Source organism: Salvelinus fontinalis, chromosome 8 (assembly GCF_029448725.1).
Source record: "Salvelinus fontinalis isolate EN_2023a chromosome 8, ASM2944872v1, whole genome shotgun sequence".
In the NCBI taxonomy this organism is placed as follows: Eukaryota; Metazoa; Chordata; class Actinopteri; order Salmoniformes; family Salmonidae; genus Salvelinus; species Salvelinus fontinalis.
The window spans coordinates 20,391,615-20,410,244 of NC_074672.1; the positions used below are offsets into that span (position 1 = coordinate 20,391,615).

Sequence of the window (18,630 nt, forward strand, 5' to 3'; positions counted from 1 at the left end):
TTTATACAGCAAAAAAAGTAAATCTCCAAATCATATTGATCATAATATTGAGCTTGATAGAGAGAGTGACTGTTGTACACTCTACACCCAATCTTAAATGTTAAGCGTAATCTTGAAAAACATCAAACCTGTAATGTACATTTCTCCAAGTGGAAGAATACGTGAAACTTTAGAACAGAGAGGTATTCTATGTTCAGTCTATTGTGTGGCTGAGTGTCAAGTCATGGCCGTGCCTCTGGCTCCCTCTCAAGCACTAACACTCTGTGAAAGCATTCCAAAACCGGCCACAGATAGGTGCTCGGCACAGCACAGGGCTTAATTCTCTTCCTAGCAGTTGTATCAAAACACAAATAAACATCAGGGCCCTTGGCTTGGCCTGTTTCTAAAGAGCCATCACAGTAATTGGAAGAGAGAGGTTGAGGACTTTGAGTCGGGCTATTCACTTAGCCTAGCTTTCACCAGCACATCCACATACAGCCATCAAAGGAGGCATAGAACGTTTATGAAAGGGTCAGACAGAACAGATTGGCCAGGGATTAACTCTAGGTAGGGAAGGGCTGCTCTATGATACAGATCCAGGAAGTCTATTCTAAAGCCTCTATATTGTAGCATTCAATACATCCCATATATCTCTTACCTGTCTTTCATTTTCATCATATTGTTTTGTGCTGGTAAGTTGAAGGCTTATTTTCCTAACAGCAGCTGTGTTTTGAAAAGGCGTGGTTTGACATGGGCAGCCACCATTGTTATTGAAAGGGCATTCACAGAAGGAAGAGGAAGGTGGGGAGGTGTCAAAGGTCAGGGGTCAGAGAGGGATGATGCCCCTTTGGGAGGGGTGCAATGTGTGTTAGGTTAGTTAGTTTCCCCCGGGTCGGTCGGCCTACACCCCACACCCACATGGAAGGACAGAGGGGCGCAGTCAGGAGGAGGGGGTCAGTGGAGCCCCCCAGAGAGGAGGAACAGAGATATTTACCATTGGGGAACAGCTGTGGGGCTGCCTGGTTCTGGAGACTCCTCTCCCCTGCACACACATACACATACATTGCAAAAATACTGCTTTAGTGCTCCATTTAGAAACATGCGCCGAACATCTGAGATGTCATCATGAGAATAATCCTCTATGTATATAATACCGTACTTTAGTGGTGTACTGTTCAATGGAATTGCCCCCATTTCTGGGTTCACTAAGCATATTCATGAAACACATAAGTCATCCATCTCTCCCAGATGAAACACTCAGAATCAATGCCCAGAGGAGTTGCAGAAAACCATTGATTTGTCACAAGGGCAAAACTATTGATAATAATTGTACTATTGATAACGAATGGATGGCTGGCCAGACAATGTTGTGTACATTCTAAATCAAAACAGAAAATGGCTATGATAGATAACTCGCTAGAACAAAAGGGTCACCTCTAATGACAAAGGCAGACAAAGGCAGAAACCCACACCATGCAATCATGCACATACAAGAGCCACACGTTCAAGAAGGATGCAGACTTGAGGTAAAGCCAAGTTAGTGCAAACTCTGCAAGCCATTATAGCAAGAGTCATATACAGTAGTTAGTGGTTAGTAAGAGAAGACAGGTCATAGACGGACAGATTCACCATCATGCTTTGCTGCCAGGCATTCAGGGTTAAAAATAGGAAAGTTGTGGCATCGCACAGCATGGTGCTACTGTTGTGTTATGCTGTGTGACACTCAACTCTCTTCAACATGCTTAGAACATGTATTCCTCTGGTGTCATTCAGGTGAATTAGGGATTACACATGTCACTCTCTGTTTTCATAGAAACGCATGAGAACCGTTGAGGATTCTTTACCTCAGCGAGGAGACCGCACACACAGCATGCACTGTTTCCATCCTCTGTTGCCATAGATATGCCAATATTCTGTCATTCTTTCCAGGTCTATACCCAAACAATTCGAACTTCTAATCTTAAAAATGAATCTCTCCAGAAATAAGTCTCTCACTGTTGCCGCCTGCTATCGACCACCCTCCGCTCCCAGCTGTGCCCTGGACACCATTTGTGAATTGATCGCCCCCCATCTAGCCTCAGAGTTCATTCTGTTAGGTGACCTAAACTGGGATATGCTTAACACCCCGGCAGTCCTACAATCTAAGCCAGATGCCCTCAATCTCTTACAAATTATCAAGGAACCCACCAGGTACAACCCTAAATCCGTAAACATGGGCACCCTCATAGACATTATCCTGACCAACTTGCCCTCCAAATACACCTCCGCTGTTTTCAATCAGGATCTCAGCGATCACTGCCTCATTTCCTGCATCCGTTATGGGTCCGCGGTCAAACGACCAACCCTCATCACTGTCAAACGCTCCCTAAAATACTTCTGCGAGCAGGCCTTTCTAATCGACCTGGCCCGGGTATCCTGGAAGGATATTGACCTCATCCCGTCAGTCGAGGATGCCTGGTCATTCTTTAAAAGTAATTTCCTCACCATCTTAGATAAGCATGCCCCGTTCAAAAAATGCAGAACTAAGAACAGATATAGCCCTTGGTTCACTCCAGACCTGACTGCCCTTGACTAGCACAAAAGCATCCTGTGGCGGACTGCACTAGCATCGAATAGTCTGGAAGACATCTGGAAGACAGTGTCATCACGGCGACACTGTGACAGAGATCCCAAGCAGTTTGGTGCTGATATGGGCCTGATATGCAACTGTGATATGGAACTGTTCAGGGAAGTCAAGAACCAATACACGCAGTCAGTCAGGAAAGCAAAGGCTAGCTTTTTCAAGCAGAAATTTGCATCCTGTAGCTCTAACTCCAAAAAGTTCTGGGACACTGTAAAGTCCATGGAGAACATGAGCACCTCCTCCCAGCTGCCCACTGCACTGAGGCTAGGTAACACGGTCACCACCGATAAATCCATGATAATCGAAAATTTCAATAAGCATTTCTCAACGGCTGGCCATGTCTTCCTCCTGGCTACTCCAACCCCGGCCAACAGCTCCGCCCCCCCCCCCCCCCGCAGCTACTCGCCCAAGCCTCCCCAGCTTCTCCTTCACCCAAATCCAGATAGCAGATGTTCTGAAAGAGCTGCAAAACCTGGACCCGTACAAATCAGCTGGGCTAGACAATCTGGACCCTCTCTTTCTAAAACTATCCGCCGCCATTGTTGAAACCCCTATTACCAGCCGAGATCCCTAAAGATTGGAAAGCTGCCGCGGTCATCCCCCTCTTCAAAGGGGGTGACACCCTAGACCCAAACTGTTACAGACCTATTTCCATCCTGCCCTGCCTATCTAAAGTCTTCGAAAGCCTAGTTAATAAACAGATCACTGACCATTTCGAATCCCATCGTACCTTCTCCGCTGTGCAATCCGGTTTCCGAGCCGGTCATGGGTGCACCTCAGCCACGCTCAAGGTACTAAACGATATCATAGCCGCCATCGATAAAAGACAGTACTGTGCAGCTGTCTACATCGACCTGGCCAAGGCTTTCGACTCTGTCAACCACCGTATTCTTATCGGCAGACTCAATAGCCTTGGTTTTTCTAATGACTGCCTCGCCTGGTTCACCAACTACTTTGCAGACAGAGTTCAGTGTGTCAAATCGGAGGGCATGTTGTCCGGACCTCTGGCAGTCTCTATGGGGTACCACAGGGTTAAATTCTCGGGCTGACTCTTTTCTCTGTATATATCAATGATGTCGCTCTTGCTGCGGGCGATTCCCTGATCCACCTCTACGCAGACGATACCATTCTGTATACTTCTGGCCCTTCCTTGGACACTGTGCTAACTAACCTCCAAACGAGCTTCAATGCCATACAACACTCCTTCCGTGGCCTCCAACTGCTCTTAAACGCTAGTAAAACCAAATGCATGCTTTTCAACCGTTCGCTGCCCGCACCCGCCCGCCTGACTAGCATCACCACCCTGGACGGTTCCGACCTAGAATATGTGGACAACTATAAATACCTAGGTGTCTGGTTAGACTGTAAACTCTCCTTCCAGACTCATATAAAACATCTCCAATCCAAAATCAAATCTAGAATCGGCTTTCAATTTCGCAACAAAGCCTTCTTCACTCACGCCGCCAAACTTACCCTAGTAAAACTGACTCCTACCGATCCTCGACTTCGGCGATGTCATCTACAAAATAGCCTCTAACACTCTACTCAACAAACTGGATGCAGTCTATCACAGTGCCATCTGTTTTGTTACCAAATCACCTTATACCACCCACCACTGCGACCTGTATGCTCTAGTTGGCTAGCCATCGCTACATATTCGTCGCCAGACCCACTGGCTCCAGGTCATCTATAAGTCTATGCTAGGTAAAGCTCCGCCTTATCTCAGTTCACTGGTCACGATTATAACACCCACCCGTAGCACACGTTCCAGCAGGTATATCTCACTGATCATCCCCAAAGCCAACACCTCATTTGGCCGCCTTTCCTTCCAGTTCTCTGCTGCCAATGACTGGAACGAATTGCAAAAATCGCTGAAGTTGGAGACTTTTATTTCCCTCACCAACTTTAAACATCAGCTATCTGAGCAGCTAACCGATCGCTGCAGCTGTACATAGTCCCTCTGTAAATTGCCCACCCAATCTCCCTACCTCATCCCCATACTGTTTTTATTTTATTTACTTTTCTGCTCTTTTGCACACCAGTATCTCTACTTGCACATCATCATATGCTCATTTATCACTCCAGTGTTAATCTGCTAAATTGTAATTATTCGCTCCTATGGCCTATTTATTGCCTACCTCCTCATGCCTTTTGCACACACTGTATATAGACTTTCTTTTTTCTACAGTGTTATTGGTTTGTTTATTGTTTACTCCATGTGTAACTCTGTGTTGTTGTCTGTGTCACACTGCTTTGCTTTATCTTGGCCAGGTTGCAGTTGTAAATGAGAACTTGTTCTCAACTAGCTTACCTGGTTAAATAAAGGTTAAATAAAATGTAAAGAAAATTAAATATGACTGGGTGATTCCATGCCAGCATAGGCCGAAAATATTTTGGGTATCTCAGATTGTTTTACTCATTGAGGTGATGCTTCTTGACAGAAAGATAGAGCGCTGTCAAAAGTACTGCAACACACAACTACTATAAGAATGAATATGCAGTATGGACCACCCGTTAGTATATATGTGTGTGCGCTTTTGTGCATGCGTGCGTGTGTGTGTGTGTATATGTGTGTGTACCCAAAGGTGTAAAGTAATTAAGTAAAAATACTTTAAAGTACTACTTAAGTGGTTTTTAGGGGTATCTGTACTTCACTATTTCTATTTTTTGACAACTTTTACTTTTACTCCGCTACATTCCTAAAGAAAATAATGTACTTTTTACTCCATACATTTTCCCTGACACCCAAAAGTACTCATTACTTTTTGAATTCTTAACAGGACAGGAAAATGGTCCAATTCACACAATTATCAAGAGAACATCCCTGGTCATCCCTACTGCCTCTGATCTGGCGGACTCACTAAAAATAAATACTTTGTATGTATGAGTGTTGTAGTGTGCCCCTGGCTATCAGTAAATGTAAAAAAAGAAAATTGTGCCATCTGGTTTGCTTAATATAAGAATTTGAAAGGATTTATACTTTTACTTTTGATACTTGAGAATATTTTAGCAATTACATTGACTTTTGATACAAAAGTATATTTAAAACCAAATACTTTTAGACTTTTACTCAAGTAGTATTTTACTGGGTGACTTTCCCTTTTACTTGAGTCATTTTCTATTAAGGTATCTTTACTTTTACTCAAGTATGACAAGTATTTCCACCACTGTGTGTGTGTGTGTGTGTGTGTGGATGGCATAGTGTGACTCGCTCCTAAGATGATGCAGTTCCTGAGCATGTCTGCATCTGCCTGTTATTTGGAGGTTTATGACCTGCTGTACTAACAGCTTGAATACTTCCACATGATAGCTGCTCCTTTCTGTTTTGTTACGCTTCTTGCTTTAGAGAAACTTACTATATGTGCAAACACACTGGAGACCAGACATAGAGGGAAGGTTACAGTGTGTTAATCCAACTTTAATGGAACGTTTGATTTGGTAATCTGATGAGTTTCCCTTACAGTAAATCAGCTTATTTGCGTGTCTGTGACAGAGATGGGAATAAGTAAGCTATATGTTTAGATATATCGTACCATGCTAATTTGATGTGTGTGTTTTTCTCCATATAGGGGAGCTTTACTGATACGTACGTTTACAGCATGTAGAAGTAAATGTGTTGAGACTTGCCCCATAAACTCTAAACCCCCAACAATGCACTAAAAGTGACTGATAGGAAAGATGAAAGGCAAAATGTTTCAAATAGAAGAGGGCTATGCACTGCCCATTGAATGATGACTGAGTTTGGGTGGAGAGACTGAGACAACAGTATTAATGAAGATGTGGCACAGTGCATCACCACAATGAGTTAAAAAAAACAAAAAAACAACAACGAAATCTATTGACACGGTAGGACTACTATGGTCAACAATGGTTTAGTTGGTCCTGTTCCAGTGTTATTCATGGGACTGAGAGCATTGAAGTGGTAGTCACTGTTCAGTTCAACTACTATAGTTGAGTATATTGGGGATATATGAACAGAATACTCTAATTTACATAAAGGATGCTTTGGTTGTTTTTCAGTTTTGAATCATCCTCCATTACGGCTATAAAAAAAACCCTGTTGCATCCTTATTTGGCAATTCATTTTCACTGGGAGTCTCCATCTCCCAGTCTGTGCTGTCTGGCTGTCTTTAGTAATGTTAGTGCCTGGCTGAAGCAGTCCCAATCATCCTGTCAGTCAGCCCGCTGTGAGGGGCTCGTTTGGTGGTTTGTTTATTTTATTGTGGTTTTATTAACTAATAGTGCCTCTTGGAGAGATGGAGTGCATCAGCACCAAACCGCAGAGTGGGCTGCTACCACAACTCCCCGTCAATCCACCGTACCTCCAGAGCCTGTGGAGGGAAACCCAAGACCCTAACTGCCTGAGCGCTCCCTAATCTGTCAAGTCAGGCGCAGATCTCTTCGGTCTTGGTAATGGTGGCTCAGACATCGAATTTGGCCACGGCAGACTTTGTGGCGTCCTGGCAGCCTCGCTAGAGTACGGTGGTAATGATAGGGTGGTTGACCAGGCCTTGACATGGGCCTGGATCTCATCAGCACCGTGGTGGAGGGGGGGGGGGGGGGGACGACGACTAGACACACTGAGCCAGCCAGACAATCAGCCACTGAAACCAGCCAAACAGTCAACCAAAACAGCTGACCAGCCACCGACACCAGCCAACCAGCCTATACACAGCCTCGATTCACTTACAAAACAGCAAAAGCTGAACTAAAAATATACTATATATCCACCTGACAGAGAACACCAATCAGTCCGGTTCAACGTGTCTCTTTCCATGGGTCATTCTACACAGCCTTGATTTAATTACTTCATGTCAACCATAGCAAACAACATTTACAAATGTCAATGAAGGTTTAGGTTGGGATTGATTAGGTATACTTTCAGTGTAACATCATTGAGGAGTTGACCAAAGGCCTAAGAGAGTAGAGGAGCTGCGTCTGGCTACATGGGGTGGTGAAGCGGAAGCAGAGGAAGCACAGTGTCCAGCGAAGCAGGGAGAGAGGAAAGAGCAAAGCAAATGCAGCCAGAGAGAGAGAGAGAGAGAGAGAGAGAGAGAGAGAGAGAGAGAAGGTCACATCTGTAGGCTGCAGCAGAGAGGCACAGCTTTTGTCTTTGTGTGTAATAGCCAAAGCAGCAGAAGTCGACTCTTGGTGATGTAGATGCCTCTGGAACTACCTGATAATATGTAAGGTTGTGGATATGATTGATACAGTACATGTCATATTCTATCTCAGAGCACATCCTTCAGGTAGTTACCTCCCACAACCCGTCCAATGCTGACTCACCTACACATGTCTTTCCATCAGTGTGCAGGGCAAACTTCATGTGACACGCACATCTGGGGCCGTGGTCCGTCTCCTCACAGATGTGCTGGCAACCCCCGTTGCCATAGTTACAGGTCACTGTCAAGGAGCATACAGTTAGAGCAGAAGGAACATGCTGCACAGTCATCTGTGTGCTGTGACATCATCACCCTCTCAACCTCGGTGTGATGGAGACGTTTAGGCAGTCCTCCCATTTACACCTTGGTGTGAAGGAACTCACACCCCTAAACCATCACCTACTTATTGGAATGGAGCAGAACTGCAGAGTTCAGAGTTTTATTCTCACGGGACTCATATTGGAATGAGAGTACCGCTTTTTTAGTGTGTGTGTGTGTGTGTGTGTGTGTGTGCACGTGTGAATGTGTTTGTGTTGTGTTGATTGTGTCGACATTAGCATTCTCAATACACATGCGATGTCAGACTGCCAAAGGGTGAGAGCCAAGGCTTCCTCCTCCATCCTGTCTGCACTCTACTACCCCCGCGCCTTTTGCCCTTTTCCTGGGCTGTCTCTTTTTTTGGGAATAACACTTCTCCAATCCTTACCCAAACACAGGCAAATCCCCCATCAGCCCCGGCCCCAGCCCTGACAGGATGAGCCTTGTTGCAAGGCAACAGGAAGTGTGTGCTGTCCATCACAATGGCTCTGTCTCACAGAAACCTGCTGACCGCTCCCTTAGTTACTCTACTTGTGTCAATTATCAGACGGTATAAATCATTTGGTGTGATAAACTGGCAGAATCACTTGGAAACAACAGGTTTCTGACGCTATTTTAAAAATCTGTTGGATGCATCTATTGGAAGGTAGAATGAGCTGAATGTTCTGCTCCACCTTCCGTAATAATAAGTGATTTATATGGAGTCATACTATAATGACTCTGCTTCGTGTGTAGAGGGGAGCAGGGGGTCCACTTACACTTGCAGTCCCTCATGTTCCTGGTGAGCTGGAAGCCAGGCCTGCACTCGCAGGCGATGCCTCCCTTTGGTGTCTCCCGGCAGATGTGAGCACAGCCATGGTTCTTATCCATGCAGGTGGGGCCCTCCTTGGTGCCCTCTGATCGCACTGCAGGGAGAAGAGTGAGTTAGAGGTGACCTAATAGATTGTACTACTTACTACTTGTCCAGATGCCACACCCACATAAGAGGAGGCTGGTGGGAGGAGATATAGCAGGACAGGCTCATTGTAATGGCTAGAATGGAACGGAGTCAATCATATGGTTTCAATATGTTTGATACTGTTCCATTTCTTCCATTCGAGCCAATACAATGAGCCCGTCCTCCTATAGCTCCTGCCACCAGCCTTCTCCCACCAAACACACCGCCCCCCCCCCCCCCCCCCCCCCGCACACACCCACCCGCACCCACCCACCCACCCGCACACACACACACCGACCCACCCACCCACCCACCCACACACACACACACCGACCCACCCACCCACCCACCCACCCACCCACCCACACACACACCCACACACACACACACACACACACACCCACACACCCACACACACACACCCACACACCCACACACCCACACACACACACACACACACACACACACACACACACACACACACACACACACACACACACCCTAACCCTGTCTGCTCCTGGTGACTGACATCCACAGTTGTCCCTGTTCCAAATGTCCAGTGTTGATGATATCCTGTTAGAACACACTGCATTGTGCCAGGCTATAAAAACTAGCCCGCCTAGAGAAAGGATTTAACTCCCACCAGGAGTTGATTCTGCAGTCCTGTAAGCTTAATTGAGGTAATCCCTAACCGAAAAGAGGACACTAAGGAGACATTTAAACTTTCAAGCCACATTCTTCAAACTCAGAGGCGTGCTTGGAGAGGCCTAAAAAACACATAGCCCATGTCAGAGGTTTACTACACTCTAACCACAATGCTTGGGTTCAGTTAAAATGGGTCCATTTTCTGTGGATGCATGGACCCATTATTTGTCCAAACCCAACAAAGGGATGCTTTTGTTGGACTCCATTATATACAGCCATCTTACAATAGCTGGGTGTTTTAGGCATTCAAAGCTACATTCAAGGGCCATGCAGATACAGCATTTTGATCTCATGTATGTATGAAGGTCACTTGTACAACACCTTCCACGACTCAAGAGGATTCCATCCCAGGTCTCACTTGTGTTATAAATTATAACAGGAGTCAGTGGTATTTTTATTTATTTCAACCTTTATTTTAACTAGGCAAGTCAGTTAAGAACAAATTCTTATTTACAATGACGGCCTACCAAAATGACGGCCTATATATATATATATAAATATAGGACAAAACATACGTCACGACAAGAGAGACAACACAACACTGCATAAAGACAGACCTAAGACAACAACATAGCATGGCAGCAACACATGGCAACACAGCATGGTAGCAACACAACAACAACATGGTAGCAACACAACATGACAACAACATGGTAGCAACACAACATGGCAGCAGCACAACATGGTAGCAGCACAACATGACAACATAGCATGGCAGCAACACATGTCAACATAGCATGGTAGCAACACAACATGACAACAACATGGTAGCAACAAAACATGGTAGCAGCACAAAACATGGTACAAACATTATTGGGCATAGCCAACAGCACAAAGGGCAAGAAGGTAGAGACAACAATACATCACGCAAAGCAGCCACAACTGTCAGTAAGATGTCCATGATGGAGTCTTTGAAGGAAGAGATTAAGATAAAACTGTCCAGTTTGGGTGTTTGTTGCAGCTCGTTCCAGTCGCTAGCTGCAGCGAACTGAAAAGACGAGTGACCCAGGGATGTGTGTGCTTTAGGGATCTTTAACAGAATGTGACTGGCAGAACGGGTGTTGTATGTGGAGGATGAGGGCTGCAGTAGATATCTCAGATAGGAGAGAGTTATGCTACTATGTATCAACTATGTATTATGTATTAACTATGTATTATGTATTAACTATGTATTATGGATGACACCTTTATAGATCACAGGCAGAGATTTGACTCCATGCGATGTGAGACAATGTCACTATTACAGCTGTAGTGACAAGCCCCAAACCCACTATCTCATTAAAAACCAAACACATCTCTCATCCCCCACCCCTGTACCTCCTCTACCTCTATGTGTTTAGAGGACACCAAATGGCACCCTATTCCATATTTAGGCCACCCATACAAAAACGTATGCACACATGTAAGAAGCTTTGGATAAAGATGTCTGCTAATTGGTAATTATGTTATTATTATATATTACATGCTATAGAGGACTGCAATGTATCGTACATGGACAGTCATTCTACAGTTTTCATGTGCGTGCCCTTAGGACATACTGTATGATGTGATGATGAGAAAATACTGTCAGTGTTAATGTGCTGACGAACCATGGCAAAGAGACAAGAGCTGAGCCTAGTTTTACCCTTAATGCCTTATTTATGTACTTTAACGCCTGCCTTCATAGCCTTCCATAATTACACCCTCTTGTTTTCCACGTGTCGTGCCAACAAACTGAACTGGCCCTTTTATTTAGTTTCACTTAGTTAGGGCTGATGTCAGAGAGACAGATATGTTTCCAGGTCCCTCTCTACTTTTTGTCTAGCTGAGGATGCAAGAATCAACAAGGGTGTTGATGGGTCGCATTAGTGCTGTCCATCACATAAACTCTGTTAAGAGGTCTTACGATGTCAGGCTTCAGCCTTTCTGTCAGGCTTCCCAGATTTTGCTTTCCTGATCCGTAAAAGGGGTGATGGCCCAGTCAGAAAGATGGGAGAGGCTGAGCAATCAGACACTGACTGCAAAAACAGACCGAGGACAGAGGGTCAACTCGGAACAAAAAACCCATTCCACCACCACAGCGGTTGAGACACATTAAGTACAGGGACGATGACTGGAGTCCACTGACCATATAACAACACACCCTCTTTAAGGTGCTGCAAACCTCAGGAGGTCAGTGCTGGGGAAACTCAAGAAGAAGTTGGAATTCAACAGTTCTTTCACACTGCTCCATGCCAAACCCAACACACAGGCAGACGGGAGGTGAACCCAACACACAGACAGACGGGAGGTGAACCCAACACACAGACAGACGGGAGGTGAACCCAACACACAGACAGACGGGAGGTGAACCCAACACACAGACAGACGGGAGGTGAACCCAACACACAGACAGACGGGAGGTGAACCCAACACACAGACAGACGGGAGGTGAACCCAACACACAGACAGACGGGAGGTGAACCCAACACACAGACAGACGGGAGGTGAACCCAACACACAGACAGACGGGAGGTGAACCCAACACACAGACAGACGGGAGGTGAACCCAACACACAGGCAGACGGGAGGTGACCCCAACACACAGACAGACGGGCGGTGAACCCAACACACAGACAGACGGGAGGTGACCCCAACACACAGACAGACGGGAGGTGAACCCAACACACAGACAGACGGAAGGTGAATCGAACACACAGACAGACGGGAGGTGACCCCAACACACAGACAGACGGGAGGTGAACCCAACACACAGACAGACAGGAGGTGAACCCAACACACAGACAGACGGGAGGTGAACCCAACACACAGACAGACGTCTGTGAACACAGAGAGGGATAGAGTTTCCCACTTGGCAGCCCCTAAGAGACTCAAGATCACTTACCAGGGTCCCAACGTGCATCCCCAATTTCCCCCCACACTCTCCCCACCTATATGAGACCTATCTGACACCCCTCTCCCTTAATACCGCAGACCCATCCATCAATAGCGGGTCGGGCCAGGGCCAGAACCTGGGCCCTGTTCTCTCTGAGGACCTATAAAAGCCAAAGTGCTGACACAATGGCCCTTTTCTCCCTGGCCATGCTATGGAACCACCCTCTGCAGTTCCCTTCAACTGGCTGCCAAATACCTACAGTTTTTATCATTACTACTACAGCTATTGTAATTTATGCGGGGTCTCTTGTCGAGAAATTAAATATAAATAAATAATAGGGATGCAGAAAGAAAAATGGCCCATCGCAAAGTAACTGGGAGAAGTGATGGAGGAAAATAAGGAACTGTGGCCTGCGAACACCAGCAGTCCACTGAAACAAGACCCATAAGACATAACTCTATGTGTTGAAACCAACACAAATATCACAGGGCACTTTATAGACGGATTGCTGGATAAGCAATATGGGTTAAAGTCATGGAGCCAGAGGGGAACCTTCCAAATGGTTACCAGGGGACAGACTAGACATTGGTTCTCACACTATTGAACACGGAGAGCGATCATCGAAAACCACTGACTGCAGTGGTGGAAAAAAGAACACCCGGCAATTAGCATAAAGAACAGTAAGAGAGAGAGAGAGAGAGAGAGAGAGAGAGAGAGAGAGAGAGAGAGAGAGAGAGAGAGAGAGACCTTTTCAACAGAAACGACTTAGCCACAGCAGCAATATCCAACCAACCAGGTCGTGACCTGTACACCAGACACTCAGGAGAGGCTTGTAACTCAGGGACTACTGTACTGCAGTGCCACCGCAGCAGCCCAAAGCTAACAAATCTAGAACCACCTTCTCCCTCTCTGCTCCAGACACAATAGTGTTCAGGCTCAAGGCTAATACTTTTAAAGGGCAGTGGAACAAAGTAAAAGATGCAAAACATTTCTCAAGAGCTTTCAATAATACATTCCTGTTCTGTGCTTCTCTGACAATTACTGTACAGGGACACTTCCAGGGACACTTCAATTACTGTACAGGGACACTTCAATTACTGTACAGGGACACTTCCAGGGACACTTCAATTACTGTACAGGGACACTTCCAGGGACACTTCAATTACTGTACAGGGACACTTCCAGGGACACTTCAATTACTGTACAGGGACACTTCCAGGGACACTTCAATTACTGTACAGGGACACTTCAATTACTGTACAGGGACACTTCAATTACTGTACAGGGACACTTCAATTACTGTACAGGGACACTTCAATTACTGTACAGGGACACTTCCAGGGACACTTCCAGGGACACTTCAATTACTGTACAGGGACACTTCCAGGGACACTTCAATTACTGTACAGGGACACTTCCAGGGACACTTCAATTACTGTACAGGGACACTTCAATTACTGTACAGGGACACTTCCAGGGACACTTCAATTACTGTACAGGGACACTTCCAGGGACACTTCAATTACTGTACAGGGACACTTCAATTACTGTACAGGGACACTTCCAGGGACACTTCAATTACTGTACAGGGACACTTCAATTACTGTACAGGGACACTTCCAGGGACACTTCAATTACTGTACAGGGACACTTCCCTCCAAAGAAAAAGTCCAATCTAAAGAGAGGACAGGATATAATGAACGGAGAAATAGCAATACACATGCTGCCCAGAGAACAGTTCTGTTTGTCTCAATGTTCATATCCAACCACAGTTACAGTCCTCTAATGCAGTCATTTATGTTCATCTGGAACTAAACACAATGTGCGTTTGGAGCGACCAGGCAATTAAAGTAGCATTCCTTCCTCTTAGATAATGGGCCGTTAAAAGTTTTTAACAGGAGGATAAAAATGTCAGGGCATGGAAAAGGCGGAGAGGAGCCGAAGAGAGAGGCAGGACCGGGCCAGGGTGCAGATGGGCCCGGGGAGCAACAGGGCATCCAGGGGTTCCACGTCGCGACCTAGCGCCGTCCCGACGGCAAGCGGATGCCCTCAAAGAGACAGCAGATCCAGCTCACTTACCCAAGCACTACTGTTTGGGCCCTTCTGCCAACCGTTGGTTCCCTTCAACTCCCAAATGCCCAGTTACAGCAGCAGCTTATTCACTTATTGGGAAGAGAGAGAGGGCATAAACAGTCCCAGACAGGGAAAGTGGCAGTTGATTGTGGAATTATATTTTCCCATAGGATACATCTGCATGTCTGTGGTTAGCATGAAAGGCACCTAAACTACCAACAAACCTAATGACATAATTTCTATAGTATGTTTCCAAAACAATACTTGCATAGTTTTCTAATGATCCTAACTATTGTATTGCTAAGTGGTTTAAATACTTTTGGTTTAAGAGACTAGATAGGACATGATTTTGAAGGCTTTTCTTACGTGCCTCTGCTTCTCTACCTGTGGGTGTATGGATTCTTTCATGTTGCTGTTGTTGTGTGTGTGTGTGTGTGTGTGTGTGTGTGTGTGTGTGTGTGTGTGTGTGTGTGTGTGTGTGTGTGTGTGTGTGTGTGTGTGTGTGTGTGTGTGTGTGTGTGTGTGTGTGTGTGTGTGTGTGTGTGTGTGTGTGTGTGTGTGTGTGTGTGTGTGTGTGTGACTGCATCCATCTGTATGTGTGTCTATTCTGGAGCATTGCTGAGCAGGATTTCCATTAGGAAAATGTGGCACCGGACACCGTGACCTGGAAGATTTTAATTTACCGGCCATTTGAGAAATGTACCAGACCCATATGTATTGGGTGCATAACCCATAACCCAATACATATAACCCACCCACAGTACTCACAATGACAGAAATCATATGTAGATGATGGTAATGCAGCTGGACAGAACATGCAATTCATGTAATGAAGCAGACAATAAAACGTCAATTTCAAACATTTGCAATTTGCGGGAAAACACCATTCTAAACAGTGCACCTGATAGCGGTTCAATATGTTACAGATATGAACATCTCTGTTAGAAAGCGGGGAATCTAAAGATGCAACAACTAAGTTGGGTTGCTAATATGACTAGGATGGTGCTTTTGGTTTCTGGACAACGAAAGAAAGTTGATATGAAAACCAATAGAACAGGAGAGAAATGGCATAGAGGTGGGTTCAACAGAACAGGAGAGAAATGGCATAGAGGTGGGTTCAATAGAACAGGAGAGAAATGGCATAGAGGTGGGTTCAATAGAACAGGAGAGAAATGCCATAGAGGTGGGTTCAATAGAACAGGAGAGAAATGGCATAGAGGTGGGTTCAATAGAACAGGAGAGAAATGACATAGAGGTGGGTTCAATAGAACAGGAGAGAAATGGCATAGAGGTGGGTTCAATAGAACAGGAGAGAAATGGCATAGAGGTGGGTTCAATAGAACAGGAGAGAAATGGCATAGTGGTGGGATCAATAGACAGGTGAGAAATGGCATAGTGGTGGGTTCAATAGGGAGGTAAATGGAAATACATTTGCCAACATTATATAATTACACCTGTCTATACAGAAATAAATAAAATAATTCAAAATACTTATCCAGAAAGCTTGACTTAGCCAAAGAGGAATTGAGGATCATTAGCTTATTAAAAAAAATAGCCGTGGATTGCTTAAAATCACAAGTTTGTAGGTCTATGTCTATTTGGGAAGCTCGCAATTTGGGCAGCGCACATGGCAATAGGCTAGCTGATTATTGAACAGCAGCTGTCAGTGAAAAGCATCTGAAATATGTGTGAAAATAATGTGTCTTGAGTACAATTTAAAATGTTGAGACAAGAAGAAGGGGAGGGGTGTATAGAGAAGATATATGTTGAGTCTCTCTCCAGAATGACTCAGCTGTCTCCAGCCAATTCTTGTGCATTCATTGCTTCATTGTGTGAAATGTTTGCCCTTGGATTTTGTATTTATTTAATAAATTCCCTATTACATATGTCACCAGTAGTAAATGTACCGTTAATCCCCGTCATTTTGAATTGTTGCTCAATGAATGGGTTTATAAAAGCACATGTTTTACTCCAGCAACAACCAGTTGAGGATCTGCAGGAGAAATCCCGCTCAAAATAGTATGCTGTGCACGTGTGATAGTTGTGTTGGACACAGGCACATTTAATGCCACTAAATGAATCAAATTAACCTATAGACCGATAAGCATGACGGTCAAATGTATTTCCATCAATAAATAAAAAGCATTATTTTTGCGAAGAATTTTTTGGGGGCCGGCAAAAGTTGTATTTATCAGCTTAAGAAAATAAAAACGGCCAAAAGCCGGCTAACGGAAACCCTGCTACTGTGGGACATGCCCCTCTCTACCTCACTCCTCATCACTCATCACTTCAAGGTCACCTCTGCTCTCCCTCTCCCAGCGGACCACCAATCCATTCCCCCCCGACAGAGAAGGGCACACAGAACAAAATAGAGCAACACAACACACCAGAGGCTTACCAGAATATCTGCACAAATAAAGGAGGCCACCCTCTCTCTATAATAAAAAGGAAAATGCCATTTCAATGCCAGATTCTTTCTGAAATCAAAGGTAGACCAGCTGAAAGCAGCCGTCTGTCTGACAGGAGAGGGAGACATGATTCAGGCTGGCCCTCTGGTTAAAGCAATGACGGCAAAGTTTTCGTGGAAAAACCCCTCTGACACTAAGGCAGTCCACTGTGGCATGCTGGCCCAGCTTGCTTAAAAATGGCCTTCAACAAACCCGACTATGCAAAAGGATGCCCGCCACAAAAGAAGTATGGAGTATTCAACAGTAGCGCAGGCAAAACTTGCTAGAGCCGAAGCCACTGATGTATATATTTGTTATATTTGTTTAAGTGTGGGGAGCCATGTTGCCAATGAAAGCCCAGTCTAGACAAAGAGGGAACAGCAACTGAAGGTAAATTAGAAATGGAGATGAGAGAAAGTGGGAGGGGGGGGGGGGGGGGGGGGGGGAGCGAAAGAGACAGAGAGAGTGAGGCGCAAAAGAGACAGAGAGAGGGAGGGAGAGCGGGAGTAATAAGGAGAGAGAGGGCAGAGAGTGAGAGGAGAGTGAGAGAGAAGGAATGAAAAAGAGAGAATTGCAGAGAAAGAGAAAGCGAGAGAAAGAGAATGAAAGAGGGAGCGAGAGAAAAAGACAGAATGGAGGAGAGGGACAGTGTCCTGCAGGTCTTCTAGAGAAACAGTCTTTGATGCTGGACTAATGGTGAGACTTAATACGTAGCCATGGGAGCGCGGGACGTTCCACTCGCTCCACTTCCCCAGAATAGGAAAAGAGCCTAGTTATACGGTCGGACTGCAGAGCAATGGAGCAGCCACTCCTGCACTTGTAAAAACAGCTCTGTGGCCAGCATACAGCCAGACAGGCAGGCATGCTGAGATCCAGCTCCAGGAATGGGAAGGGACACTACAAGCCCTTCACAGTAGGGGCTTCAGGCAGGAGAAAGAGAGGCTTCTCTTTTCACACGACTGGCTATAGCCAGCCATGGCACACCATATCATGTGAAACACTTAAGAATACAAAGAATCTCTCAATGCATATAGAAAAGAACCAGAAATACAAATAACAGTCATAGTCCTGTGTGCCATGTAAAAAGCACCTGATACTCTCCATGGCAACACAGATAAAGAAGTTAGATAAATTAGGGACAATTAGCTACTACTCTGTTCAGCAAGTGGGTTACATGTCCCCTGGTGATGAAGAATGTTTCATGTCAGGGATCACTGGCACCTATCTCAGCTTCTCTCATACTAAAATAATGTAGCCGCAGTGAAGCAGCAAAACTATGACGCCACCATGTGTAATGGATGTAATCACATTTATAGCAAAATTCCTGCTGCAGTTATGGCCTGGACATTAAATCAAATGTCCTGATGTACACAAATGCTATAATAGAATGTGTCTCAAAAACTGTGCCTAAAGCTAAAGTCAATTAAAAACTCTAGCATGTGTGTGTGTGTGTGTGTGTGTGTGTGTGTGTGTGTGTGTGTGTGTGTGTGTGTGTGTGTGTGTGTGTGTGTGTGTGTGTGTGTGTGTGTGCC

At 45.3% G+C, this 18,630-nt stretch overlaps 1 protein-coding gene across 4 annotated transcripts in view; it reads right to left on the reverse strand.

Annotated features, from left to right (window-relative positions):
* The window catches only part of LOC129860840 (signal peptide, CUB and EGF-like domain-containing protein 3), a 135,376-nt gene that overhangs the window by 60,210 nt on the left and 56,536 nt on the right, over positions 1 to 18,630 (reverse strand). For 2 of the 4 annotated variants that reach the window (XM_055931669.1, XM_055931670.1), the window contains exons 5-7: positions 8,841 to 8,987; positions 7,889 to 8,005; positions 974 to 1,021 (exon numbers count right to left, since the gene is read on the reverse strand). In XM_055931669.1, coding sequence (XP_055787644.1) covers positions 974 to 1,021; positions 7,889 to 8,005; positions 8,841 to 8,987 — 312 coding nt within the window. The remainder of the gene's footprint in view (positions 1 to 973; positions 1,022 to 7,888; positions 8,006 to 8,840; positions 8,988 to 18,630) is intronic. The other 2 variants (XM_055931672.1, XM_055931671.1) reach the window with 1 other exon arrangement.